Source organism: Amblyraja radiata, chromosome 5 (assembly GCF_010909765.2).
Source record: "Amblyraja radiata isolate CabotCenter1 chromosome 5, sAmbRad1.1.pri, whole genome shotgun sequence".
In the NCBI taxonomy this organism is placed as follows: domain Eukaryota; kingdom Metazoa; phylum Chordata; class Chondrichthyes; order Rajiformes; family Rajidae; genus Amblyraja; species Amblyraja radiata.
Window position 1 is genome coordinate 30,902,297 of NC_045960.1, and position 27,713 is coordinate 30,930,009.

General features: G+C 45.9%; 1 protein-coding gene and 1 non-coding gene across 3 annotated transcripts in view; one reads left to right on the forward strand and one right to left on the reverse strand.

The window, feature by feature from the left end:
- The window catches only part of slc2a12 (solute carrier family 2 member 12), a 32,871-nt gene extending 15,745 nt beyond the window's left edge, over nucleotides 1–17,126 (reverse strand). For both annotated transcript variants that reach the window (XM_033020929.1, XM_033020928.1), the window contains exons 1-5: nucleotides 17,007–17,126; nucleotides 9,836–9,952; nucleotides 7,024–8,325; nucleotides 5,121–5,243; nucleotides 209–341 (exon numbers count right to left, since the gene is read on the reverse strand). In XM_033020929.1, coding sequence (XP_032876820.1) covers nucleotides 209–341; nucleotides 5,121–5,243; nucleotides 7,024–8,325; nucleotides 9,836–9,932 — 1,655 coding nt within the window. In that variant the 5' untranslated portion in view covers nucleotides 9,933–9,952; nucleotides 17,007–17,126. The remainder of the gene's footprint in view (nucleotides 1–208; nucleotides 342–5,120; nucleotides 5,244–7,023; nucleotides 8,326–9,835; nucleotides 9,953–17,006) is intronic.
- Nucleotides 17,127–26,511: 9,385 nt separating this feature from the next.
- On the forward strand, nucleotides 26,512–26,634 carry LOC116973900. Its single transcript, XR_004412180.1, has one exon. It is a non-coding gene; the product is annotated as a U6atac minor spliceosomal RNA (small nuclear RNA).
- Nucleotides 26,635–27,713: the final 1,079 nt, after the last annotated feature.

Here is a 27,713-nt window from a genome sequence, read left to right on the forward strand (position 1 = left end):
CAACAGCACACAAACGAAAGCTTTTCACTGTACCTTGGTATATGCGACAATAATAAACTAAACTAAAGAGACGGTCATTACCTACTGTTATTGTGCTGCAAATGTTACTAACCTCTTATCTACCCGTGCAAAAAGTATCAGCCAATCCCAAGGCAGGTTTACATTTGCTGCTCTCAATTTACAAGTTTGGAATTTCATATCAACTTACCCTTTGGCTAGTTGTTCTGATATGTTCTCTAACGTCCGACCCTTAGTCTCAGGTATAAATAAAATGATAAAAATCAGCCCGCCAAAACTGAGCATGGCATAAATCAGAAACATCCATGTCAGCCCAACATAATCTGGAACAAATAAGCAATACAATTTACAAATACAAACAATACAAAGAATTACAATACTTTTAAAATTGCAATTAATCACACAAGAGTGACTGTTATGGTGTAAATTCACCTTTTACTTCTCTTTCAATTAGTTTTAAAGGTGACTTGCAGTGGTTTTTTTAAAATCTTTTGAACAAATAATTAATTCATGCCAGTTAATGAATCTTTTATTGACAAGAGCATAAAACGTGGATCACTCAGCCCTTTGGATCCAATCCACCAAGCTTATGACTGACTTGTGTCACAGCTCCATTAACCTGCTAGTTCATCCTTAGCAGTTCATTATCCACAATAAATTGTTGTCAGTCTTGAGAGATCCATTTGAGCCAAACATCCACAGACTTTTGGGCGAGTTTGCTTAGTGAATAGTTGAGTAGGTTGGACTCAGATTCCCTTCAAATGCAAATGAACTGATCCAACCTTTATAAATGCAGATATTGGAAGTTTAGATTCAGTACTGTCTTATCATGGTTAAATGCCTCAAAGTACTTAAAATACTGAAATATTGTTTTGAAGTGCAAAGACAAATATTCTTCAGTGAGAAGCCAAGTGTGTCCCAAACCAAAATTCACTGAATCAAGAGTTTGGAGATATTTCAATGCAATATGATAGCGTTGCCTCGCATTTCTAGTTCCCTGTCATACACAAAGTGCTGGAGGAACTCAGTGGATCAGGCAGCGGCTGGGCAAGGAATGGACAGGCGAAGTTTTGTCATTAAGTCTAAAGAAGGGACCCGATAGGCTGCCTGTCCATTCCCTTCCCAGATGCTGCCTGGCCCGTTGAGTTACCCCAGCACTTTGTGTTTTGCTCAAGATTCCAGTCTCTGCAGTTTCTTATGTCTCCCTTTCATTCAGATTTGTCTCTGTCAAGGCAAGACTTTTATTCACCATAAAGCGGATAAGGGGCCCTGCCTTGACATCTGGATCACAAATGCATATGCAAACAAGAAAAACAACTAACTTCAAATAGCACTGGCTGGATTTCAGTGAATCAAAAAGTACTTTAGAGCAAATTAAGTAATATTTAAGGGAAATTATTATTCCCTTATTATAATTCAATGTACATGGTGGCCAATTTGCAAGCAGAAAGCTTCCACAGAAAGGGATCCAGCTACTCCATCTGGGCGACTGCAAAAGCGTGGATGGAGATGCTGTGCACTTTCCACACATGATTTCCACAGATGCTGTGGCTGGACCTGCCACAATAACATGTTCAGGCAGCGTCTGAACTGATCGTAAAATTGTAATATTGAAGAATGATAATTCCCCCTGGGATTTCAAGAGGCAGTATTTCAAGGATCATGAAAGGAAGCATGAAGTGTTCTTTCCACACATCCATTCAGCTATTGACTAGAGGATTTTGGCTGATCAGGGTAACCATTTAATGAGAAATGAAAGGAATGGTGCAGACAAATTGTGGTGCTTCGCTGAATATTTGTCCATCTGCATATATTCTTGGCGTACCTTTGAAAGCCAAGAGCAGAAAATTTATATCATTGTAAATGCCAATTTTGTAATAAAATAACTTTGTGTCCCAGCTTATCTGACATTTACATTTGGCTTTGCAGTTGAAGGGAAAAAAACATTTTTGGGTCTTTCAGCCAAGATCTCATTTGGTAACATGAGCTGGACAGGAAAGTCAATCAGTTCCTCGCTACAAATCTACCGAGTTGTCACAATGGAATAAGCGTGATTTATCAAAGTACACCGTGTTCCGGATCTGTTAAAAAAAACAAACATTGATTTGTTATAACGATCCCTGAACGTTCAAAATATTAGTGTGCTGCTTTTTTTTAAGGGACATTAGACAATTCTAGATTTTGGCAAATATTACAAATATTGTGACTCGGTCAACCGACTAAATATTTAGTTGCAATTTAGTTAATCAGATGATCTAGTTATATTGGATATTATGTTTGCAGTAGAAACCTGGATTTTGTGAAGCTTTAATTGAAATGAAAAACGGACTATTTTATGCAAGAGTCTAAAGCAAATTTACAATTGCAATTTCAGACTCAGTCTGAAGATGGGTCCCAATCTGAAACGTCAGCTATCCCTGTTCTCCAGAGATGCTGCCTGACCCACTGAGGTACTGCAGCACTTTGTGTCTTTTTTGTAAATACCAGCATCTGCAGTTCCTTGTTTCTAATACATATTTCTTGTTTGGAGTGGAGAGTTAGTTTTGAAACTGAAATTACCTTAAAGTATGTTAACACAGAACATTGGAAACTACTGGGAATGTTTTATGGAGACACAAGAAACTAGATGCTGGAAACTTGAGCAAAAAAACAAAGTGCTGGTGAAACTCAACAGGCCAGGCTGCATCTGTGGAGGGAATAGGACAGGCCGCATTAAGGAGTCGGGACCATTCATCATTCTGAAGAAGGCTTGCAAACCAAAATATACTGTCCAATTCCCTGCACGAATGCTGCCAGGTCTGCTGAATTCCACCAGCACTTTGTTTTTTTATTTGCTGGGAATGTTTTATGGTAAGTGGATGCTTTGAATATCATCTTCCAAAGTCCTCTTGGTTTTCTATTGTTCCTGTGGATTGGAGGATGGCAAATGTGATTCCACTATTTAAGAAAGGAGGGTGAGGAAAATCAGGGTAATACTGACCAATTAGCCTTTATCAATGGTGGGGAAAATGCTGGGATCTATAATGAAGGATGTCATTACATAACAGCTGGAAAAGTGTGGCAATATTTATCACTGAATCTGCCGGTGTTCTCTGAGGATGTGACTGGTAAAATAGATAAGGAACAGCAGTGATGTATTTGTATTTTACGAAAATGTTCGATAAAGTTCCACACAAGAGATTAGCCAACAAGGTCAGAGCACATGCAAATTGGGAGTAATCTACAGGCATTGATTCAGAACTGGCTATTGGAAAGAAAGTAAAGAGTGGGAATAAATTTGCTCCTTTTCCAACTGGTAGGCTGTGAATTTTGGGGTGCCATTGGAATCAGTGCTTGTTCTCCAATATTCATAATCTTTATCATCTATGAGGGGACCGAATGTCATATTTTCAAGTTTGCTGACAATACTAAATTAAATGGAGACATGCAAAACTACACGTGCTGGAATTGTGAGCAAAACATAAAGTGTTAGTGGTACTCTGTGAAGGGAATGGACAGACGATGTTTGATTGGGGACCTTTCTTCAGACTGATTAGAGTGGAGGGAGGAGGGGGAAGAAAGCTGAAAAAGAGAAATGGGGTGGGAGAGCAACACCCTCCCAACCCTTTCTAATCTCCCCCGAGCCCTCCACCCCAATACACACACAATTTTCCTACCATCACCCACCACCCAGTCACCCTCATCCTTTCCCCTCTCCATACGCTCATCGAGTCTGGCATTTCCCTTTTATTCCCCCTTTCTCCTCCCCACCATATCCCTCCCTTCAGCTTTACATTTCAGACCTCCTCTTTTTCCCATATTTAACATCACTTGCCAGGTTTTGTCGACCTCACCTTTCTTTTCCTGCATTCTCTCTCCCCCACACGTCCACTCCAATCAGACTAAAGAAGGGGCCTGATACAAGACATCACCTGTCCATTCTCTCAACAGATGCTGCTGGATCCGCTTAGTTCCTCCCAAGCTTTGTTTTTTGCTAAACTAGACGGAAATGTACATGAAGAGCAGGAAGCAAGGAGGTTTGTCCATATTAAATATGACGATATTTGAGGGTGATAAATATTGAAGGATTGGCACCTTAAATATCCAGGGACAGATAAGGCGTGTTCCAGACTCTGAAAAGCATTAAGGAAGGAAATAGACAAGGCTCCAAGCACTATTTTCCAAACTTCGCTGGAATCAGGCTTTGTGCTGGAGGACTGGAAGATCACTCTTGTTGTATCGTTGTTTAAGAAGGGAGAAAGGGACGGTCTGAAGATTGAAACGAGCGAGAGAATTCATATAAAAATAATCTTGAGGCACTTTACCACACTATTTAGATTTATTGCCTCTCGGCTTAGGAGGTTTGGCATGTCCCCAACAACCCTCATCAACCTCTACAGATGCACCGCAGAAAGCATTTTATCAGGATACATCACAGCTTGGTTTGGGAACAGCTCCATTTCCCTGCAAAAATGCTGTGGGAACTGATCAGCTTGGCTTGGGAATACCGTAAGAAATTGCAGCGAATTGTGGACGCAGCCCAGACCATCACACAAACCAACCTCCCTTCCATCGGGCAAAAGGGAGAGAAGTGTGAAAATGCACACCTCCAGAATGGGGGACAGTTTCTTCCCAGCTGTTCCCAGGCAACTGAACCATCCTGCTGTCCTGAACTACTATCTACTTCATTGGGGACCATGGGACCATCTTTGATCGGGCTACTGACTTTACCTTGCACTAAACGTTATTCCCTTATCTGTACACTGTGAATGGCTCGATCGGAATGATGTATTGTATTTCCGCTGACTGGTTAGCATGCAACAAAAGCTTTTCACTGTACATCAGTGGTACAAATGACAATAAACTAAAAACTGAAAAAGTGGACTCTATTTTCATTGCACTCAATCTAATGCTTTTGTTTTTGTTGATTCTTCACTAGGGAAACAGCATTGGTCCAGTCCTCCATGATAGAGGGATGAGCAGTCAAGGACACTACATACACACAATTCCATTTTGTTAGTCTGGGGAAGTGATTTGCAAAACATTACAATTCAAATTTTAAACTGTAACACTTATTGTCTACGTTATAATCTCAAGCCATCCGATAATTAACTTTTCTTTACCTGTCATGGACAAAAAGGTTAGAGCAATAACCAGGTTCAAACACCAATTCAAGCTTCCTATGAAAGCTACAGCTCTGCCTTTTATCCCAAGTGGAAATAGTTCACTCAGCAGTACCCACACCACTGTAATTAAAGACAGAAAAAACTTTAAATACTGTTCTTAGGCAATCATTTTACAAATTTAACAGCGCATCATGTTAGCACGAGTGTAAAGGCTCAGCAGGTTTCAAACCTTCGGTGCAAATGAAGCACAATTCATAATCACGACAATGAGGTCAACATTATATTACAATACATTTAACCAACTAAAGAACTCTAACTCTAAACCCTAATTCTGGAAGGCTTAGGAAGTTTGGCATGTCCCCAATAGACTTCTGACCGACATCCACTATAAACCCACTGACTCCCATGGCTATCTGGACTACACTTCTTCCCACCCTGCTTCCTGTAAGGACTCCATCCCCTACTCCCAATTCCTCCGTCTATGCCGCATCTGCTCCCAGGATGAGGTGTTCCAAACCAGGCCATCATTCTTCAGGGAACGGGGGTTCCCCTCCCCTACTATAAATGAGGCTCTCACCAGGGTCTCTTCAATACCCCGTAACACTGCTCTCTCTCCCCATCCCCCCACTCGTAACAAGGGCAGAGTCCCCATAGTCCTCACCTTTCACCCCACTAGCCATCACATACAACAAATAGTCCTCCGTCATTTTCGCCACCTCCAACGTGACCCCACCACTCGCCACATCTTCCCATCTCCCTCCCTGTCTGCTTTCCGCAAAGACCGCTCCCTCCGCAACTCCCTGGTCAATTCTTCCCTTCCCTCCCGCACCACCCCCTCCCCGGGCACTTTCCCTTGCAAACACAAGAGATGCTACACTTGTCGCTTTACCTCCCCCCTCGACTCCATTCAAGGTTCCAAGCAGTCGTTCCAGGTGTGACAGAGGTTCACCTGCATCTCCTCTCCTCCAACCTCATCTATCGCATCCGCTGCTCTAGATGTCAGCTGATCTACATCGGTGAGACCAAGCGTAGGCTTGGCGATCGTTTCGCCGAACCCCTCCGCTCGGTCCGCATTAACCAACCTAATCTCCCTGTGGCTCAGCACTTCAACTCCCCCTCCCATTCCGAATCCGACCTCTCTGTCCTGGGCCTCCTCCATGGCCAGATTGAGCACCACCGGAAATTGGAGGAGCAGCACCTCACCTTGGGCAGTTTGCACCCTAGCGGCATAAACATTGACTTCTCCAATTTCCGGTAGCCCTTGCTGTCTCCTCCCTTCTCAGTTCTCCCTCAGCCCTCGGGCTCCTCCTCTTCCTTTCTCCTTTCTTCTCCCCACCCTACCCCACCACCACCCTACATCAGTCTGAAGAAGGGTTTCGGCCCGAAACGTTGCCTATTTTGTTCACTCCATAGATGCTGCCTCACCCGCTGAGTTTCTCCAGCACTTTTGTCTCCCTTCTATTGACTCCATTTATACCTCATGTTGCCTTGGCAAGGCCAGCAGCATAATCAAGGAGCAGTCTCACAGGCCACTCCCTTTTCTCCCCTTTCCCATCAGGCGTGAAAACACACACCTCAAGATTCAGGGATAATTTCTTCCCAGCTGTTATCAGGGAACTGAATCATCCTGCCACATCTACTTCTATCGTGACCTTTGGATTATCTTTGATCGGACTTTGCTGGCTTTTCCTTACACTAAAAATTATTAGCTTATAAACTGTAAATGGCTCAATTGTAATCATGCATTGTCTTTCTGCTGACTGGATAGCACGCAACAAACGCTTTTCACTGTACCTGATACAAAACATGACAATAAACTAAACGGAACTGAGATTACAGTTTATCAATTTCCTATCCAAAGTATCATCCATGCAAGATTAATTTTGACAGTGATATTTACCTGGTCCAAAACTTATTGAATAGGCAGCAATATATGTAAGGAGGCAAGCAAGGGACAGCCATTTCAACAAAGGAGAGACTTGTTCCATCCCATCTCTATTCTTCACAGACATTGTTGTATTTCCCATGTTATTTTGTTCCATAATTGAAGAGTTTCTAATTTCAGATGAACCAACATGTGCCTTTGATGCAAAGACAGTGGGAGTTGTTGAATTATATCCAGGCATTGAATATGTGACATTATTTTGCTGATGATAAGTATAATTGGGTGGATGGCAGACATCCCTGAATTGCAATGGAATTTCATGCACTACCATTGCCAGAAAAATCAACATTACAATCATACCAATACTTCCAATGTAAAGAAATGCTCTGCGTCCTATTCGATCGATGAGGAACATTGTTGTAACTGTGCCAAGCACTTTCACCAGCCCTACACTTATTGAAGCTAAGGTTGCCGTTTTCTCACTTGCAAATCCAACGGATCTTAAGATAGTTGATGCATAATATAAAACATTTGGTTGGCCTGAAGCTTGCAAGAATATAACCAAACCAAATCCTATGCCCACTCGTCGCCTTATGTTTTCCTTTGTCCGAAATAAGTCCAGAAATGTATAATTGCTTTCATTGCTCAAGGAAGATTTGATGGTTGTTATTTCATCGGCAACATTGGAATAGGATCTGATTTTCATTAGGATGAGACTTGCCTTTTCATCATAGCCTTTCTTAATCATAAAGCGAGGACTTGATGGGAGAAAGAACACACCAATGAGTTGCAGCACAGCTGGAATGAGATTAATACCAAACATCCATCGCCAACCTTGCGAGATGTTAGCGAACGCATAATTAACAACATATGCTATCAAAACTCCAGTAACGATCTGGAATTCAATCAGAGCAACCAACATTCCTCTTTTGTTGAATGGCGCAATCTCTGACAGATAAATGCATGCTGAAAATACACCTGAGGTTGTAGCGATTCCCACAATGATGCGACCCAGAACGAGTATTGGGTAGGACATAGAGGAAGACATAATGACATTGCCAATTACAAAACACGAAGTTGTTAGAACGATTCCTATCCTTCTTTCCCATCGATCAATCATGTAACCACCAGCAATGGAACCCATTGAGCCTCCAATTAAGATTGCACTGACAAGTAATTCTTGCATCCTGCAGGTAAGCTGGTAATCGATGGTCAGTTGCAGAAGCGCTCCCGAAATGTTTGCAAGCTCATAGCCAAAGATAAGTCCACTTATGGAAGCAATTACAGATGCAGAAAGGAGGGCAAAGTTGAATGATCCTAGAAAAAAAGACAAGTCATTGACAAAACTTAAGGCAGTCAAAACTGGGATAATTAATCCAAACAGAGAGGACTTATTTAATGCCTTCTCAATAGACAATAGACAATAGACAATAGGTGCAGGAGGAGGCCATTCGGCCCTTCGAGCCAGCACCGCCATTCAATGTGATCATGGCTGATCATCCCCAATCAGTACCCCATTCCTGCCTTCTCCCCATATCCCCTGACTCCGCTATTTTTAAGAGCCCTATCTAGCTCTCTCTTGAAAGCATCCAGAGAACCTGCCTCCACCGCCCTCCAAGGCAGAAAATTCCACAGACTCACGACTCTCTGTGAGAAAAAGTGTTTCCTCGTCTCCGTTCTAAATGGCTTACTCCTTATTCTTAAACTGTGGCCCCTGGTTCTGGACTCGCCCAACATCTGGAACATGTTTCCTGCCTCTAGTGTGTCCAAGCCCTTAACAATCTTATATGTTTCAATGAGATTCCCTCTCATCCTTCTAAACTCCAGAGTGTACAAGCCCAGTTGCTCCATTCTCTCAGCATATGACAGTCCAGCCATCCCGGGAATTAACCTTGTAAACCTACACTGCACTCCCTCAAAAGCAAGAATGTCCTTCCTCAAATTAGGGGACCAAAACTGCACACAATACTCCAGGTGTGGTCTCACTAGGGCTCTGTACAACTGCAGAAGGACCTCTTTGCTCCTATATTTGATTCCTCTTTTTATAAAGGCCAACATGCCATTCGCTTTCTTCACTGCCTGCTGTACCTGCATGCATACTTTCATAGACTGATGTACAAGGACCCCCAGATCCCATTGTACTTCCCCATTTCCCAACTTGACGATAAACGATAACAATAATAAAACTGATCATTTATATTGGTAAAGCAATTTATGTATGCCAATGTATAGTACTCAATGTAATTGCATGATAATTGATGATAAATACATTATTTCAAAATGAATTAGGTTTCTACCCAAATCTAGGTACTTTGAACATGCATTACTTTTAGACTTGAGAGATTAGACAATAGAAAATGTGGGAAATCTTTGGGTAAGGTTAGTTTGTCTATAGATGAGATTAAGAAGAGCCTGGGCAGCATGATGGCTCAGTGGTAGAGTTGCTGCCTCAGTGGCAGAGACCCGGGTTAAATCCTGACTCCAAGTGCTTATCTGTACGGAGTGTCTACATTCGCCCCGTGACCTGCATAGGTTTTCTCCGGGATCTCCAGTTTCCTCCCACACTCCAAAGACGTACAGGTTGGAAGATTAATTAGTTTGGTATAATTGTAAATCGTCCCTAGTGTGTGTAGGATAGTGCTGGTGTACAGGATCGCTGGTCGACGCGGACTCAGTGGGTTGAAGGGCCTGTTTCCGCGCTGTATCTCTAAACCAAACTAAACTAAACTAAACTAGGAGTGGGCGAAGGGATGTATGTTTGGGTCAGTAAAGAGAAAAATATCAAGTTAATAGGACGATTTTAAGGAATGTACTATAAAACTTATACCTTTCTGAGGCAGAGGCAGGTCAGGTTGAGGAAATTCAAGATCATCTTGATTCTCGATTGACTTGGTCACAATTTCCAATTCAAATTCTGGCTCCATGTTCTCTGCTACAATTTGCTCTGAAGAACAGAATTAAAGATATGCTTCTTTATCTGCCTATACAGAGGCACAATGTAAAAATATGAAATGCATCTTCCTGACATCATGGAGAAGCTTCAGACCACCAAAATAGTGAGATTAAACGAGAACTTACCAGTTTGAAGTTTGATCTGTATTTTATGAGGAGTTACGATGAGGGATTACGTGAAGAACCCGCTCAGCACGCATGCGCGGTATACTTCAAAGCAGCGGTGTGGAATCACAGATAGACACAGTTATTGAAATAACATAGTAAAGACAAGGAGACATCAGTTTATCAGTTTGATCCATATTATTGAGGGTGGGAGCGGAGGGCACATAATCCCTCATCGTAACTCCTCATAAAATACAGATCAAACTTCAAACTGGTAAATTCTCGTTTAATCTTACTATTTTACTTCGGAGTCACGTGAGTGATTCCGTGAAGATTTCAAAGCTCTGTGATTTCAAACCGTGTAACAGTTATTACTACATCACTGCCGAAGTCTTTGAGGGACAAAGTGTGTTATCGTAATCAACCAATGAATCTGTTTGTAGAAAAACACAATGGTATTTTTTAACAATAACAACAAAGAAATTAAATTGCTCCCCTGGGCTTAAATTAAATATTTGCAGTCTGTAAAATCTTTCAGATTCAGATTCAATTTTAATTGTCATTGTCAGTGTACAGTACAGAGACAACGAAATGCATTTCCTGCAAATAAAACAGGTTTTGCCAATGGCTTATTATAAAATTTCTGAACGGTCTTTCCCCCGACCATCCTGCTGTAGCCAGGATGTGGTCTATAGGCACGTCCATTCTTTTAGCCGTCGACGTGGATGCTGCCCTGGTGGAATGAAATTTGTACATGTTAGTTTTTATCCCAGCAGCTTTTAGCACCTGCTTGAGCCATCTCGAAATGGTTTGGCTCGTCATCCGACCGTAAGGTTTTTTATGACTGACCCACAAGGCTTTTCATCTCCCTCGAATATTTTGGTTGTTTCTATGTAGGATAGTAGGGTCATGGCACATAACCGTGTTTCTGGCGGGTAAGCCCGGAATTCCACGACTGGATTAGGTGATCCTACCGCCTTGTTGCTGCCCCCCCCCCAAGATGGAACGCTCCTCCGTGGAGTCGAGCGGGGGACAGGTTTGTTCTAGAGCCTTTCTTCTCTGCCTGAAAGCAGAAGGCTCCCTGTGAAAGAAAAACCCGACGTCAGCTTACCTGACGGTCCGTTCTCTCACCTCCGTAGCGGGAGCGCCTGACTCCTGCTGTGCCGCTGTTGCTCTGCTGAACGTAATGCCGCGCATGCGTGCTGAGCGGGTTCTTCACGGTATCACTCACGTGACTCCGAAGTAAAATCAGGCAAATGGCATTGCTTCAAAAGCAGTTTGCACCCGGAATTATTTGATTATCTGAGGCAATTTGATATTGCAAATATAATAAATAATAATAATAATAATAACTTTATTTATAAAGCACTTTAAACAACCGCAGTTGCCACAAAGTGCTGTACATGAGAACTCATGGACAAAAAGTTATTACAAACCATTAAAAACCGTAAAACGAAGGACTAAAAAACAGTAAAAATTAAAAGACATTAAAAGCACTAAGAACAGGAGTAATGTCTCAGCCAGTGTCGAAAGCCAGAGAATAAAAATGAGTTTTTAGGGAGGATTTGAAGATGGACAGTGAGGGGGCCTGTCTGATGTGCAACGGCAAGGTGTTCCAGAGTACCGGAGCAGCAACAGAAAAGGCTCTATCCCCTCTGAGCTTCTGCTTAGACCTTGGTACCTCAAGGAGCAGCTGATCAGCTGACCTGAGGCACCGGGCAGGAGCATATAGGTGGAGCAGCTCAGAGAGGTAAGGCGGGGCGAGCCCATTCAACGATTTGAAAACAAATAAAATAATTTTAAAATGAACTCGAAAGTGCACTGGGAGCCAGTGAAGGGAGGCCAACATTGGCGTAATGTGCTCCCTCTTTCGAGTTCCGGTTAAAAGGCGAGCGGCAGCATTTTGAACCAGCTGGAGACGAGCCAATGAAGCTCGTGCGACTCCAGAGTAGAGTGCGTTACAGTAATCCAGCCTAGATGTAATAAAGGCATGGATTACTGTTTCAAAATGCTGCCGCTCGAGGATGGGCTTCACCTTTGCCAGCTTCTTTAGGTGAAAGAAGCTGGACTTAACCACCGCGCCTATTTGTTTATCTAGTTTAAAATCACCGTCCATCCTAAAACCCAGGTTTAAAACTGTTGGCTTTACGGACAATGCCAGTGGACCCAAGTCAACAAAGGAGGTTCACGGCAGCCATTGGGGCCAAACAAAATCACCTCTGTCTTTTTTTCACTAAGTCCCAGAAAGTTTAAGGCCATCCAGGACTTAATGTCCTCAAGACAAGACAGAAGTGATTTTAGAGAATAGTCGTCTTCTTTCCTGAGTGGCATATATAACTGGCTATCATCTGCGTAAAAGTGAAAGGAGATGCCATGCCTTCTTAAAATTGAGCCCAGAGGAAGTAGGTATAGAGAGAAGAGCAGGGGCCCTAAAATTGATCCCTGTGGAACCCCATATGCCAAGGGAGTGGAGGAGGATTCAAAGCCAGCAAGGCTTACACGCATGGTTCTGTCTGCCAGACCAGATAGGTCTGAAGAAGGGTTTCGGCCCGAAACGTCGCCTATTTCCTTCGCTCCGTAGATGCTGCTGCACCCGCTGAGTTTCTCCAGCAATTTTGTGTACCTAGGACCTGAACCATCCCAGGGCACTGCCACAAATGCCCACTTGGCGCTGTAATCGGGAAATTAAAATTCCATGGTCCACTGTATCGAAGGCGGCAGATAGGTCCAGCAAGACAAGAACCACATAATTACCGGAGTCGTTTGCCAGGAGGATGTCGTTAAAAACCCTTAGCAGAGCCGACTCTGTGCTATGCATAGCTTTGAATCCAGACTGGAAAACCTCCCGAATATTGTGCTCATCCAGGAAGAGTTTCAGCTGAGCATAAACTACTTTCTCCATGATTTTAGAGATAAATGGCAACTTGGAGATCGGCCTAAAATTGGCCAGAACAGTTTGATCCAGGCCGGGTTTCTTAAGTAGTGGTTGCACTACTGCATGTTTAAAATTTACGGGGACAACCCCAGAACACAAGCTACTGTTTATGATGGCGAGAACCGACTGCCCTATACTCGGGAAAACCTCTTTAAAAAGAAGAGGATGGACAGCATCACAAGGGGAACCCGACGGCTTAATATGGCTAACCACATCCTCTAGACCCAACAATGTCAGAGGCACAAACTTATCGAATGCCACCAGGCATGGGGCCGGAACAGAGGGGTCAGAGGCAGGAGCTGAGATGAGAGCCCTTATAGAAACAACCTTATTGATAAAGAAGTGCAGGAAGCCATTGCACAATTCGGACGATGCTTCCAGGCAGACAGGCTGTGGGGCATTTAAAACAGAATCAATGGTTTTGATTAACACACGTGGGTCGTGACGCTTAGACACTATTATATTAGACAGGTAATATCTTTTGGCCTCTTTAACAGTATTTTGGTAATTTCATCAGCTGTCCTTTAGAATTTGCGATGAAACCTGCAGCCTGTCCTTCTTCCACTTTCGTTCAGCTCTGCGACACTCCCGTCGAGCTGTACGAGTTGCGTCACTGAACCAGGGCTCGGGTTTAGCTCTGGGCTGCAAAGTTTTTAACGGAGCCACAGAGTCCAGTATAGTTCTGCAGGAGGAGTGGAACCAAGAACTAATCTCCTCCGTACCAAGGGAAGTGGACGCAGAGGGGGCACAGAGCTGATCGAAAGCAGCAGAGAATTGGCCAGCAGCAGAAGGGTTAAAGGTCCCACAGCGCCGAGCAGACGCTACAGGTCTAACTGCAGCACTGGAAAAACCAACATCAAATAGTACAGGCATGTGATCAGAAAACACACTATCACAGACCTCCAAGTTTAACACAGGCAAGCCATAAGAGAGAACAAGGTCCAATGTATGTCCATGTTCGTGTGTGGGACCAGACACACACTGCACAAAATTAAAAGAGTCAATAAGAGTTAAAAAGTCCTTCACCAACGGCTTATCAGGACAGCACACGTGTATGTTAAAATCCCCAACCATAAGGACACGGTCATAGTTGGGCATAATCCCAGCCAGAAACTCAGAAAAGTCATTCACAAAGTCCTTGTGGTATTTGGGGGGTCGGTAGATGACAGCACAAAGCACCGCGTCGGAGCGACCCACCTCAAATAAAGTAGCTTCAAAGCTGGAGAACGTTGATAATGTAGTGCACTGTTTGCATTTAAAATTGCTTTTATAAATGACTGCAGTTCCACCATCACGGCCCGACATCCGCGGCGAGTTGAAATAAGAGCAGCCCACCGGCAAAAGTTCAGTAAAAGCGCTGCACTCACCAGGACCGATCCAAGTCTCTGTCACACAGAGGAAGTCCAGGGCCCGGGAGCAGAAGAAATCCCTCAAGATAAAAGTTTTGTTTGCCAGCGATCTGGCGTTCACCAGGCCAACCCGGGAAGGGGATGGACTCTTTAGGTCTGCAGATCGGGGAGTCCGGGGCAGTGTCCGCAGGTTCCGGATATTCACCCCGTGATGGCGGGGCCGAGGAGAGCAGGGGGAGCGGAGCCGGTCCCGCTGCAGCCTCCGATCGTAAGTGGGTAGGGGGGGAGGGGGGGAGGGGGGGAGAAAGGAGCAACCTGAAGCAGCCGGCACACCCGGCGACCGCCCCCGTCCCCTCCGAGGCGGCGTGTCCGTCCAGTTTTCCGGGCCGTGGCAGGCGGGCAGCGCTCTACATCTTCCGGGAGGAGATGGTCCGGTGGCAGCTGAGAAGCACCAGGCTGGAGACCCCGGAAGAGCGGGCTCACCTGGTGGCTGCCCCCCTCCCCTCCGAGGCGGCGTGTCCGGGCAGCTCTCCAGGCCGCAGCAGGCAGGCAGCGCTCTGTACCCTCTGGGAGGAGGTGGTCCGGTGGCAGCTGAAAAGCACTGGGCTGGAGACCCCGAAGGCGAAGCCCACGAAGAAGTCGCTGACAAGGGAGCTGCTGACGGCCGCGCCCGGGCGCACCCAGTTTAAAACTCACCAGTCGACCGCTGCGCTTTCCACGGCGTCGGCGACGCTTCCTTCGAGGCAAGGCCCAGTCCAGGTGAGTCGAGATTCCGGATAAGAACGGTGGCAGGGTATTATATTCGCGATAGTCAAACGCACCGACAAACGCACCAACATTATGTCGTAGATCTTGGAGAGATTGACGGTCGTACACCAGCAGAGACTTTGACTGTATAGTGCCAAGGTAAAACACCAAACACAGACAGAGCGACAGACGAGCAGCCACACACACCGGCGCCATCTTGCCATCGGCAAATATCTTCTGTTTCCCCGTTATAAATGCTCTTAATTCAATGCATCCATAATTGGCAGATGTCTTCTTAATCTCTGCCCATAAAGAAGTGGATGGAGTCCAGACCATCTCAAAAACTAGCCACCCTTCCGCTGTCGTCATCTGCACCATCATGCATCAGCAAGGCTGCCAGCATAATCAAGGATCCAATCAATCCCTCTTCTCCCCTCTCCAACAGGCAAGAGGTGCGGACGTTTGAAACTGCATTCTTCCACATTCAGGAACTTTCTTCGCAGCTGTTATCAGGCAACTGAACGGTCCTCTCATCAGCTAGCGTGCGGGTCCTGAACTTCCCATCTACCTCATTGGAGATCTTCGAACTATCTTTAGTTGCACTTTATCGTACTTCAATGTTATTGTATATCTGTGCACTGAAGGCTGCATCCTTTACCCTTTTTCTGTGTACAGTGGATGACTAGATTATATTCGTGTTCTATCTTTGACTGGATAGCACGCAAACAAAAGCTTTTCACTGTACCTCGGTACATGTGACAATAATCAACTAAACAAAACTAAACAGTAGTTAAACCATTTCTTCAGGAGAACTGCCACATTATTTCCATGACATAATTTCAAGTTTGTTTTTACACAGCGCACAGAATGGCCCTTCCCAGGATATGCTACGGTGGCAGCAGAAATCTCCTGGGATATGCCAAGGAGTCCAACATGACAGAGCCCAACAAGAGTGGGCTGCCGAGGACGAGAACGAGAACGAGGACGGACCCGGCAGCCACTGTGAACATGTTTGGATCTGGGGCCTGCCACGTGCAGCGGCAGGCCTGGTTCCCCGCTATGAAGGACCCAGCAGGCAGCAGCTGACTGTGGGGGATGTTAGGAAGTTAGCTGAAGACTGGGGAGTTGAGGAGGACAGAGCCGCTAGTGATAATAGACACGAGGAGTCGGCTGGTAGGAGAGGGACCGGGGGTATTGCCTCCGGTGCCTTCAAGCTCAGCTGCAGGAGAAGCCTCTTGAGAATCAAAGGCGGGCGGGCAAGGAAAGGGACGTTGGTTCATGGGCTGGGCTGGCCCAAAACATCACCCATTTCTTCTCTCCAGAGATGCTGCCTGTCCCGCTGAGTTACTCCAGCATTCTGTGTCTATCTTTAGTTTAAACCAGCATCTGCAGTTTCTTCCAACAAAAAAAAACAGTTGTGTTGTTCTTTACGCAACCTTTGTAGTTTTTCTGTGGTATCCTCATGTCGGTATCAACTGAAACAGAAACATGCAATGGAAGGCATAGAATTGTGATTTGCATTTAAGGGGTACCGTGCATTTATTTATTTTTAAACTTGAAATATTGCATTCCACCTGCCTTAGGAGTGAAAGGAACACCAAAGTATTTCACCTCCCAAGCGTCAATTGTACAGCGCTCATTTTTCACACTTAGGAGCTGGATTTCACCTCTGTAAATCATTAACTCTGCTTCTCTATTCCATGACCTCTGGTTAAAAATAAGAGTTTCTGCTGCTTTCTGACGTACAGCTTAAATATAAAGCCCTGCGTCTTTGGTCCTGACCACACCCACCAAAATAGTTTGCTTCTCTCAAACTCCATTCTATTTCTTCCTCATTTACTGACAGCAACGCAATGAGGTTGTAGTTCAACCATAACAAATCAATCAGTTACTACAATGAAATTCTTTACCTGTAGGTCACCTCATCTCCTTGCTGTTCAGGAGTTTAGAAGAAGGCACTGTTACCTGAGCACTGCAATGTGTCCGCCGTAAGTAAACTGATTTAAATTTGAAAGAGTATTATAATTTCAACCAAGATTTTACAGGCTCTCACACTTCCTGCTTAGATTGAGCGTAGATTACATTGGGCACCGAGCCACCTTTGTTGCTACAGCTACTGTACCTTGCACTAACTACATCAAAACGAGAAATGCAAAACAAGGAGAGGCTAAAATAAATGACGTTAAGAGAACTTGCCGGTTTAAGAGCAAACTTTCCTCATTGAGAGCTGCAGGGTCGAATCTCATACAGCATCCAGCAGATGGGAAAAAGTAGAAGCAATGATCTAGGACATAGAGAGAACACGTAATTACACATTAATGGAAAATCATGTGGACTGTACAATGATCGACCTCAACGATAGCTGAAGAGGGTGGGAGAGGGACCTTGGTTCGCGGAACGACCAGAATGGAGGCACGGCTGCAATGGGCCTTTGTGGCCTGCTGCAGAAGGTCATCAACTCGTTGAAAGACGCTCTTTGGTCTGCCCGAACATTGTTTACCACCCAGCGGAGTGAGATGTCCGTCGGGGAATGTTGCCGACTGGCCCGCTGCAGACTGCAGGAGTACGTGCTGAGGGATGCACTGAAGCTCGATGCAGCCAACGGCAAGGCTCGGTGGGGGAGGACCACAGTCTAGGTTCCTTCCGCTGCTGGACATTGGGGGGCAGGGTGTGGTGGAGACGTCCCTCAAAATAAGGGAAGGGATTCCACGCCAGTGGGCCACATGAGTGGCAAGGGTGGGGGATAAATTTGTGAAATTTGTGCAATGTATGTAGACTGTATTGAATATTTTGTATAGTCTCTGAAAATGTCGGATGAATTTTTTGCACGGTTCATGTATTGTATATATTTATTACCAGAATAAAGTCTATTTTGAAATTTAAAAAAAAAAGCTGGGACTGAAAAATGATGCCAAAGTGGCACCTCTTGCATATGGACTTAGTGGGCTGTTCTGTACATTCTGCGCTAACCAGGGGGATTGTGTTTACGTACAAGGATACTCTTGCTGATCTGTGTGCAAAAGAGGTATTTCACTGTATCTTGGTACACGTGGCAATAAATAAACCCTTGAACCATTAATGATGGCCCCATTCTTACCCAGCCAATGTTTAAAGCTCTACCCATCAGCGCCGACCTTAAGCCAATTGGACCGATTGCTCCCAATTGGGCCCCACGCTAATTCTCCGTATTGCGTACGGAAATACAAATTCGCGTTGTTAAATACAGATTTTAAAAAAAAACATTTGCCTTGTTAAATACGGATTATTTAAAAAATTGAACACGGATAAAAACCGCTGCACCGGCCATCAGACAAAAACGATTTGTTCACTACCACTGTTAGCACTTGTTAACAGCCAGTAGTTAACACGTAGTTGTTAGCCAAGAAAGATAGATCAAGAACGATGTTGCTGTACTGAGGGAAAGCCAAGTCTATCCCTCATTCCTAGCAGCTGATGGGAAGCAGCTGTAAAGTGGGGAGCAGCTGTAAAAGGACAGTGCTGCTGGGGGGGAGTTCCTTTCACAGCGTGTGGGGAGTCTGGCCAGGGGTAAAGTTGCGGGGAGGGCAGGAGCGTTGAGAAGGAGGGGGTCGGGAATCATGCCAGCATCCAGCTCAAGGGCGGATCAACGGGCGATGGATAACAGGACAGCGGGCGGTGGAGCTTACTCAATATGTCAGTGCGAGTAACCTCAATTGGTCCCTTGTTCGCGCTCACATAGGAGAATGCTCCACTGCCCGCTGTCCTGTTATCCATCACCTGCTGACCCACTCTGCTCTATGATCTTTGCTCTTGAGCTGGTCCCCTCACTGTTCAGACGGAGAGCACTGCCAGAGGTAAGCGGGCCGGCAGAAGATGCTGAGGTCCCGGAGGCCACCCGTAGCCATCCGGCCACAATGCGGTGGTTCCGCGCCTGTAACACTGCGGCAGCGGTGAGTGAGTGGGTTACTGGCATGATCCCCAACCCCCTCCTTCTCAACGCTGCTGCCGTTCCCGCAACTTTACCCCTGGCCAGACTCCCCAAACGCTGTGAAAGGAACTCTCCCTCCAATTGGTCTTTTGAACTAGTATTGTCATTCAATAAGATCACAACTGATTCAACTTGTCCCGGTGTGCTCCCGTTTTCCCCACCATCTCTCCACGTCACTCCACCTCCACCCCCCCACCCATTCAGTAATTCAGAAAGAAGGAGATTTGGAAGCCTTGGGCAAATTGAATTGTTACTTTCTTTATTTTTATTTTTTATTTTTACAGAGAGGAGAACAATCTGCGCATGCGTGGTTTAAGATTTTGACTGACTGCCTACCCTGAGTAATTACTCACGGCACATGCCTGAATATGACTCATTTATAATTACATATTTATATTTCTATGAAAATAGCTCCCAATTGGGCCCCGCACCTCCTAAGGCCGGCCCTGCCACCCATAGCCTTGTTTTGATAATAGAAGACAAATCTAGTTCTGAAAATCAAAACATTGCAGATGCTGCATGTGCAGCTTTCTTAATTTTCACTGACATCATATTGAACAGCTTCTTCTTCTTGCGTATGGCGTGCACCGCCTAAAGTTGTAGGACAACTTGATCTATTTGATCTTATTTGATTGTGCACGCCGGGTTGATTGCATTTGTCAAAACAGGGCGGACCACGTGAAGGTTGCAATCTCCCACCCCTTTGAACAGCTTCTCCTTCACCTCCACTCACTATCTCCACATCAAAGCTGTAGCTATGGGCACTGACGTGGGGCCAAGCTACATCTGTCTTTTTAACTGGATATTTGGGGCAGTATTTGTTGACGCACCCTCTCTCACCTCTTTCTCTGCCACATTGACAACTGCATCAATACTACTGCTTGCTCTCACTAACAACTCAAATATTTCATCACTTCTGCTGCCAATTTCCATCCTGCTGTCATCTTCACACAGTTCATCTCTGACTCATCCCTTGCCTTTCTGGATATCTCTGTTTCCATCCCAGGGGATAGGCTAGGCACAACCAACCATCATAACCCCACAGGCTCCCACAACGATCTTGACAATACTTCTTCCCAATACTTGTTGTGATCTAAATTTGGAGAATTCAATGTTCATATCATTGTGTTGTAAGCTACCAAAGTGGAATATGAGGTACAGTTTTTCCAGTTTGCATGTGGTCTCACTGTGGCAAAGCTGGAAGCCCAGGACAGAAAGTCAGTATGGGACTGGGAAGAGGAGTTGAAATGGTTAGCAACCGGAAGATCCAATAAGCCCTGGCAAGTGTTCGGCTAAACGGTTGCCAAGTCTATGCTTGGTATTGCCGATGTTCAGGATACCACATCGGGAACACCAGATACAATAGATGAGGTTAGCAGAGGTGCACGTGGCCCTCTGGCTAACATTGAAGGGCTGCTGGAGATCCTAGATGGCAGTGAGGGAGATGGTGGGAGAGGGAGATAGAGACAAAATGTCACCCATTCCTTCTATCCAGAAATGCTGCATTACTCCAGCATTTTAAGTTACTCCAGCATTTTAGTCTATCCCAGAGATGGAAGAGGAACAGGTGTTACATCTCTTGCGATTGCAGGGTGAAGTAGGGAGAGGGGAGTGGTTTGATGTGAAGGGATTAAACCAACATTTGAGGAGGGAGTGGTCTCTATAGAAGACAAAAAGTGCTGGAGATGGGAAGATCTGTCTGGTGGGATCATGTTGGAGATGATGGAAATGTCGGAGGATGATGTGTTGGAAGCAGAGCCTGGTGGAGTGAAAGATGAGGACCAGGGGAACTATCCTTGTTCCGTCTGGGGGGAGGGGGGGGGGGGGGCGAGTGCAGACCTACAGAGCACAGAGGAGATGCAAATGAGGGATCCACCTATGACAGCACGTGGGGAAACCACATTCACGAAAGAAAGAGGACATCTCAGATGTACTACAATGGAAAGCCTAACTTTGGAGCAGATGACCAGAGGTTTTCACTATCTCCACCCTCCTGCCCCAACCTCCCTCTTTCCAATGCAAAACAGTCTGCCCTCAGCAGAGGCCTTACCTTTGTACCCTCCGTCCACACCTCAACAAATTCTGAGCCCATCATGGTCTTGACTCCCCATTCGACCCTCTCTGGCGGAGGGCTGTGCCATCAGAGGTGGTGAGATTGTGGTTGGTAAGGGGAGTGGAGAAGCCAAGATGGTTGATGTTGCACTGGCAGTTGGAAATGAAAAGGTCCGGAGAGGGTAGAAGGGAGGGAGCCCATGAGGAGGAGGAATGTTGGAGACAGGAGAAGGGGTCATCACTGGGTGGCAAGGACTCCTTACCAGAGAAAAATGCCCGGTCAGAGGTGATGGAAGATCTGCTCAACATCATGTGTGGGAAGGAACTGCAGATGCTGGCTTACACCGAAGATAGACACAAAATGCTGGAGTAACTCAGCGGGACAGGCAGCATCTGTGGAGAGAAGGAATGGGTGACCCTTCTTCAGATTGAGAGTCAGGGGAGAGGAAGACATAGAGGGATGGAAGGATAAGGTGTGAAAACGAGAGATCAAAGCAGACGTGATCGAGGAAAATGTAGAATTGTTTGCTGAGGGGAAGGTGACAATGAGCCATACATTCTGTAAAATTTAATCAGAAAACTATGATGGGGATGGATAGAGGGAGAGGGAAAGCAAGGGTTACTTGAAGTTAGAGAAGTCAATGTTCATACCGCTGGGTTGTAAGCTGCCTGTGAAATATGAGGTGGTGTTCCTCCAATTAGTGTTGGGCCTCAGTCTGACAGTGGAGGAGGCCCAGGACAGAAAGGTCAGTGTGCAGGGCCATGTCGTGTCCGCCTTCTATCGTGTCCGCCTCCGGGCATTTTCTCCAGTGAGGATTCCTCACCGCCCAGTGACGAACCCATCTCCCATCTCCATTATTCCCTCTCATGGTCTCCCTCTGCCGGCCTTCCACCCTCTCTGGACCTTTTTATTGCCAACTGCCTGTGCAACATCACACGTCCCCCTCTACCACACTGAGGCCAAGCACCAGCTCTCGAACACCTCCTCATACCTAGCCCTTGACTATGACCCCACAGACGAACACCAGGCCGCCATCTCCCAGACTGTTTCTGATCTCATCTCCTCTGGGCGGCACAGTGACACAGCGATAAAGTTTCTGCCTTACAGCGCTTGCAACGCCAGAGACCTGGGTTCGATCCCCACTACGGGTGCTGTCTGTACGGAGTTTGTGTGACCGTGTGGGTTTTCTCCCAGATCTTCGGTGTCCCCTCACACACCAAAGACGTGCAGGTTTGTAGGTTAATTGACTTGGTATAAGTATAAATTGTTTAATGTGCGGGGATCGCTGGTCGGTGCGGACTCGGTTGACTGAAGGGCCTGTTTCCGCGCTGTATCTCTAAAACTAAAACTAAACCACTAAAAAAAAAATCTGGTCATCCCCCCTCCACAGCCTCCAACCTTTTTGTTCCCCAGCCCCGCACTGCCCGCTTCTACCTTCCCCCCATCTCCCCCCCCCCAAATTCACACAGAATGACCCTAGCAGTTTCTGCCTTCTCCAGCCCCACACAACTCACCAACAAATACCTCCTTTCCACCCTATCTCCCCTGTCCAGTCATTTACGACCCACATCTGAGGCACCTTCAAAATATTATTTTTTACCTTCAAAGGTGATGGAGGGAGCGGGTGAGCAGCCATTTTGAGGAATCAATTGTGAAATGTCGGTGGGAGAGTGGAGATCAAAGAATATAGAGGGACGACAGATGGCACAATGGGCTAAGTGTTCGACTGGCGACCGGAAGGTAGCCGGTTCGAATCCCACTTGGAGTGCATACTGTTGTTGTGTCCTTGGGCAAGGCACTTCACCCACCTTTGCCTGTGTGTGAATGTGTGTGAATGTGTGTGAGTGATTGGTGGTGGTCGGAGGGGCCGTAGGCGCAGATTGGCAGCCACGCTTCCGTCAGTCTGCCCCAGGGCAGCTGTGGCTACAAAGTAGCTTACCTCCACCGAGTGTGACTGAGGAGTGAATGAATAATGCGATGTAAAGCGCCTTGAGTATTAGAAAGGCGCTATATAAATCCCATCCATTATTATTATTATTATAATCTTTGGTGGAGATCATGTTGTTGTTGGGACGTTCAAAGAAGTAGGCCTTTGATTGGCTGAGGACGAGACCTAGCAGCCAATAAAAGGCAGGGATGGGACAGTGGAGCCGCCATGCTGGAGGAGAAGGAAAGGGCAGCATCGAGGTCATGGGTCATGAGGCTTCAGTGCTGTGTGGGCGGAAAGCGCAGCATGGAGGCGATGGTTTAATGGCGATGGCTTAAGTGGCGATTGCTTAAGTGCTGTGTTGAGGGTTGTGCGACACTGAGGCGAGAGGATGAGACTCAGCAGCCAATAAAAGGCAGGACTGGGTCAGCGGAGCAGCCATGTTGGAGGAGAGGCTGTGTCGTGGGAAATCTTTTAGGACCGAGATGAGAAAAACATTTTTCACACAGAGAGTGGTGAATCTCTGGAATTCTCTGCCACAGAAGGTAGTTGAGGCAAGTTCATTGGCTATATTTAAGAGGGAGTTAGATGTAGCCCTTGTGGCTAAAGGGATCAGGGGGTGTGGAGAGAAGGCAGGTACAGGATACTGAGTTGGATGATCAGCCATGATCATATTGAATGGCGGTGCAGGCTCGAAGGACCGAATGGCCTACTCCTGCACCTATTTTCTATGTTTCTATGAAAGTGCAGCACGGAGGTAATGACTCACGAGGCTTAAATGCTGTGTTGTGGGAAAATGCAGCACTGAGGTGTTGGCTCACGAGGCTTTGGTGAGAAGTACTGTGGAAAGGGTAATGGCAGGTTAAGCGTCAGTCTGTTTTTCTGTATAATATAATGTAAGGGTGTCAGGGGTTACGGGGTGAAGACAGGAGAATGGGATTGAGAAGGAAAGATAGATCAGCCATGATTGAATGGTGGAGTAGACTTCATGGGCTGAATGGCCTAATAATGTTCCTGGAATTTATAAACTTATAATTCTTTGTTGGTTTTGGTGTCATTTAGATGGCAGGTGAAATATTTGAATGTTGTGCTTGTAAGATATTGGAAGTCAGGGGGATTTAAGTGTGGTCCTCAGTACCCCTGAGGACTACACCTGCAACAAGTGTGTTCAGCTGCAGAAAGGAACATATTGAGGAACTGGAGCTGCAGCTGGATGACTTCAGGATTATCTGGGGGTGTGAGAGTGTCATAGATAGGAGTTACCGTGAGGTGGCCATGCCTAAAGTACAGGCAGAAAGTAGATGGGTGACCACCAAGCAAAGGAGTAGGCAGAGAGGGCAATCATCCCCGGGGGCTGTTCCTTTGCACAACAGGTATGCTGTTAGGGCGGAGGACTGACTGGGGCAGAGCAGCAGCAGAGTGGTCCAGTCTACAGTGTCAGGCCTGCCTCTGAGCCATTGGCGAGAAGCAGAGTCAGACAGAGCCTTGTTAGACGCTTCAGATATCAAATTCTGAGGCAGAAAATTGGACCCAAGAATGGCGTGTTGCCTCACTGGTTGTGTCCAGGATGTCTCTGAGTGGTTGCAGAATACTCCCAAGAGGAATGGTGAGCAGCAAGAGGTCATTGTTGGGATGCAAGTAGGGATGGGGCCCTGCAAAATGAATATAGGGGGTTAGGCAGAGATTAAAAAGCACAACTCCAAGGGTAGCAATCTCGGGTTTACTCCTAGTGCCACATGCTAGTGAGAAATAAGGTTAGAAATAGGCAGATAGGACAGATTTTACTCCGGTCACGTGAGTGATTCCGTGAAGAAGCCCTGCCAGTCCACATGCGTGTCATATCGTCATCCGCATGGTGAAGCACCGGACTGGCAGGCAATTTCAGCCGCCGACAAGCACTCCTGCCAGCGGTAAGTTTAATCCTGCAGGTAAGTTTTTAATACTTACCAGGTTGTGTTTTCTTGCAGGAACCTCTTCTTACAGAGGTTTCCTGCTGGATGTTGTAGCGCAGTCCGGACGAGCCGCGGGGAAACCGGCTTTGGGCTGTGGGGAGACCCCGGTCCAGACCGCGGAACGCGGGAGCCGGCGGACTTCGGGTGCGCTACTCCAGCCGCTGACAAGGCGGTCAGCGGCTTCCAGACCGCTGTGGTTCCCGTGGAGGGGTAAGCCCATGTGGTATCAGGGTGCCGACTGTAGAGCACCGTGGCTAATCCTGTGGGCAGAAAAAGCCATTCAAAAGTAAGCCCGTGGAGTCGGGCCAGGAGGATTCTCCTCCCAATAGAAGCGACATCTGTGGACGTCAGGTAAAGATGGAGCACCTGATAGAAAGGATGCTCCATCACGACATGCTCCAGGAGGAGCTTTATATCCATGAGGTCACCCCATGGGCCCGTGGCAGCAGCTTCTGGTAAGGGCTGTATAGGGAAGATCTGCTCCATGAAGAGGAGCTTTATATCCACGGGTCCTCTTGGGGGCCCATGGCAGCAGCACCTGTAGAAGGGCTGCATAATGCCTCCCTCATGGAGGAGGTGAGCTTACCGGGGCAGTTTTGTTCTGACCATGAGGTTGGAGGTATTGCAGAGCATATTGAAAGCCAAGAAGGGCTGTTGAGCCAATAAAAAGAGCTCCAGCATGATATGCTCCAGCAAGCGGAGCTTTATATCCGCGAGTCTCTTCAGGGGCCCGTGGCAGCAGCACCTATTGAAGGGCGCTGGGAAGAGCTCCTGATGGAAAGGATGCTCCAGCACGATATGCTACAGTAAGAGGAGCTTTATATTCGAGGGTCTCCTCGGAAGACTCTGGCAGCAGCACCTATAGAAGGACTGCATGATATCTCCCTCTTGGAGGAAGTGAACACACGGAATCAGTTTGTTCTGACTCGGAGATCGGAGGTATAGCTGGTAAGCATACTACGAGGCAGGGGCCTGCGGCAGTACCTGTTCATGGCTGTCTAAGAAACCCTCTCTGTGGAGGGGAGTGCGAGTGGTCAGTGTAACCGACTTCAAAATTCTAAAAGTATGTCTGTGGAACATACTGGAATAAATGCGTATGGATTCAAGGGAGTCCTCGCAAACGAAGGTGGCAGAATATCCGGAAGGGGCTAGTGTTCCCCTCATGCTATAAATGCCGGGAATGAACACCACTTCAGGGGTGACATTAAAACAAGCCGCTGAACCTTCTCTTGAGGTAAGACCTATTCAACAGGTAAAACCTGGATAAGGAAGCAAAAGCTGTCGGACCAATCGAGGTACCAACAACGAGCAAAGCCTCATCGTTGTGGCAACAACACATCACACGCCTTCGTTGGCAGTAAGCAGTTCACTGAAGTTGGTGGCAGCATGAAAGCTGGATGGAGGTCTTAAATCCGAGACCCAAGTCGGGCTCAGGAAAAATATGGGACCATCTACAAGTTGATAATATTCACACTTGTTTTGTACTAATGATAATGATAACATGAGTTTAGTTTATGTGTTGTATGAAAACAGCATTTCCCTTAGGATGGAAGGGGTCCTAGTGGCCTTACAACACACACATGGTTGGCATCTAACCATGTAAAGCTGCACAATACTAAGGTTCCAAGCACAGAATTGTCCAGAGTTGTCTTTCGAGGCAGGCTCAGTATTATAACCAGGAATGGCTTTCGGGACTGGCTCGGAAAATGGGCCACAGTTGTAGCTCGAGCAGGTACGGAATTCGCAGGCATGGACTGTTCATTGTGGAAAAAATGCAGAATGTCGTTTAACTCGCATGTGCAGTAAAAAAAATTCCAAAATAGGAAACTTCAAATCTGATTTCCTTAGGATGCTCCCATTTACAGAGATCACCGGAGACATTTTGAAAATTATCTGGATAAGGCAATGATAAAACATTGCAAAATGAGTTAACTTCAGTTCCCAGGTTATTTACCAGTTTACGAAAACCAATGCTTGGACTGCTCAGAGCTCAAAAACATTTGTTATGTCTGGTGGATATTCTAAAGCTGTATGTTGTTAAAATCAACTGTTTCAGCCTCAAACTATGTTTAAGAAAATGAAGGTGATACCAATTAGATTTATTCATCATTGGGATTTACTTTTAACTATTAATTAGCCTGTGATTCCGCCTTGGGGTAAGAGATTGGAATTAATAGGAGCCTCGAACAATCTTGTTGTGATAAAACAGCCTTCTATTCATTAAGTATAATTGGCAATATAGTGGCTGTAATTCAGCTGTGCAAAGTAGTAATCTCAAATACCATATAAGTCTTTTGACAGACCTTATGCTATTACCAGCTGAAGCTACCACGGTCATTATGGTAGACGAAAAATATTCAGCGTTGCTCCAGTAATCTGGTCAGTAAAATTTAAGTTATATTATAAACTGATGGGGCTCTAAGGTGGAAAATTAGTTCAGAGGCAGAGGAGATTTGCATCATTTAACAATTATTCAGTTCTTGGTATGAACTACCTATAGACACTAGGTGCATTCTATAGGTTAAAGGGTTATTGAGTGAATGTGCATAATCTGCATGCTCAAACGTTAAGTTGATCACTATGGTGGTGGCGTATGTTAGTCACATGTGTGCGATCAAGACAGAATATCCTGTAATAATTTACCTAATCTCAATTTACGTTTGAATATCATCACGTATAATCAATGACAACACAAAATGGGTGTTGGATCACAAAGCA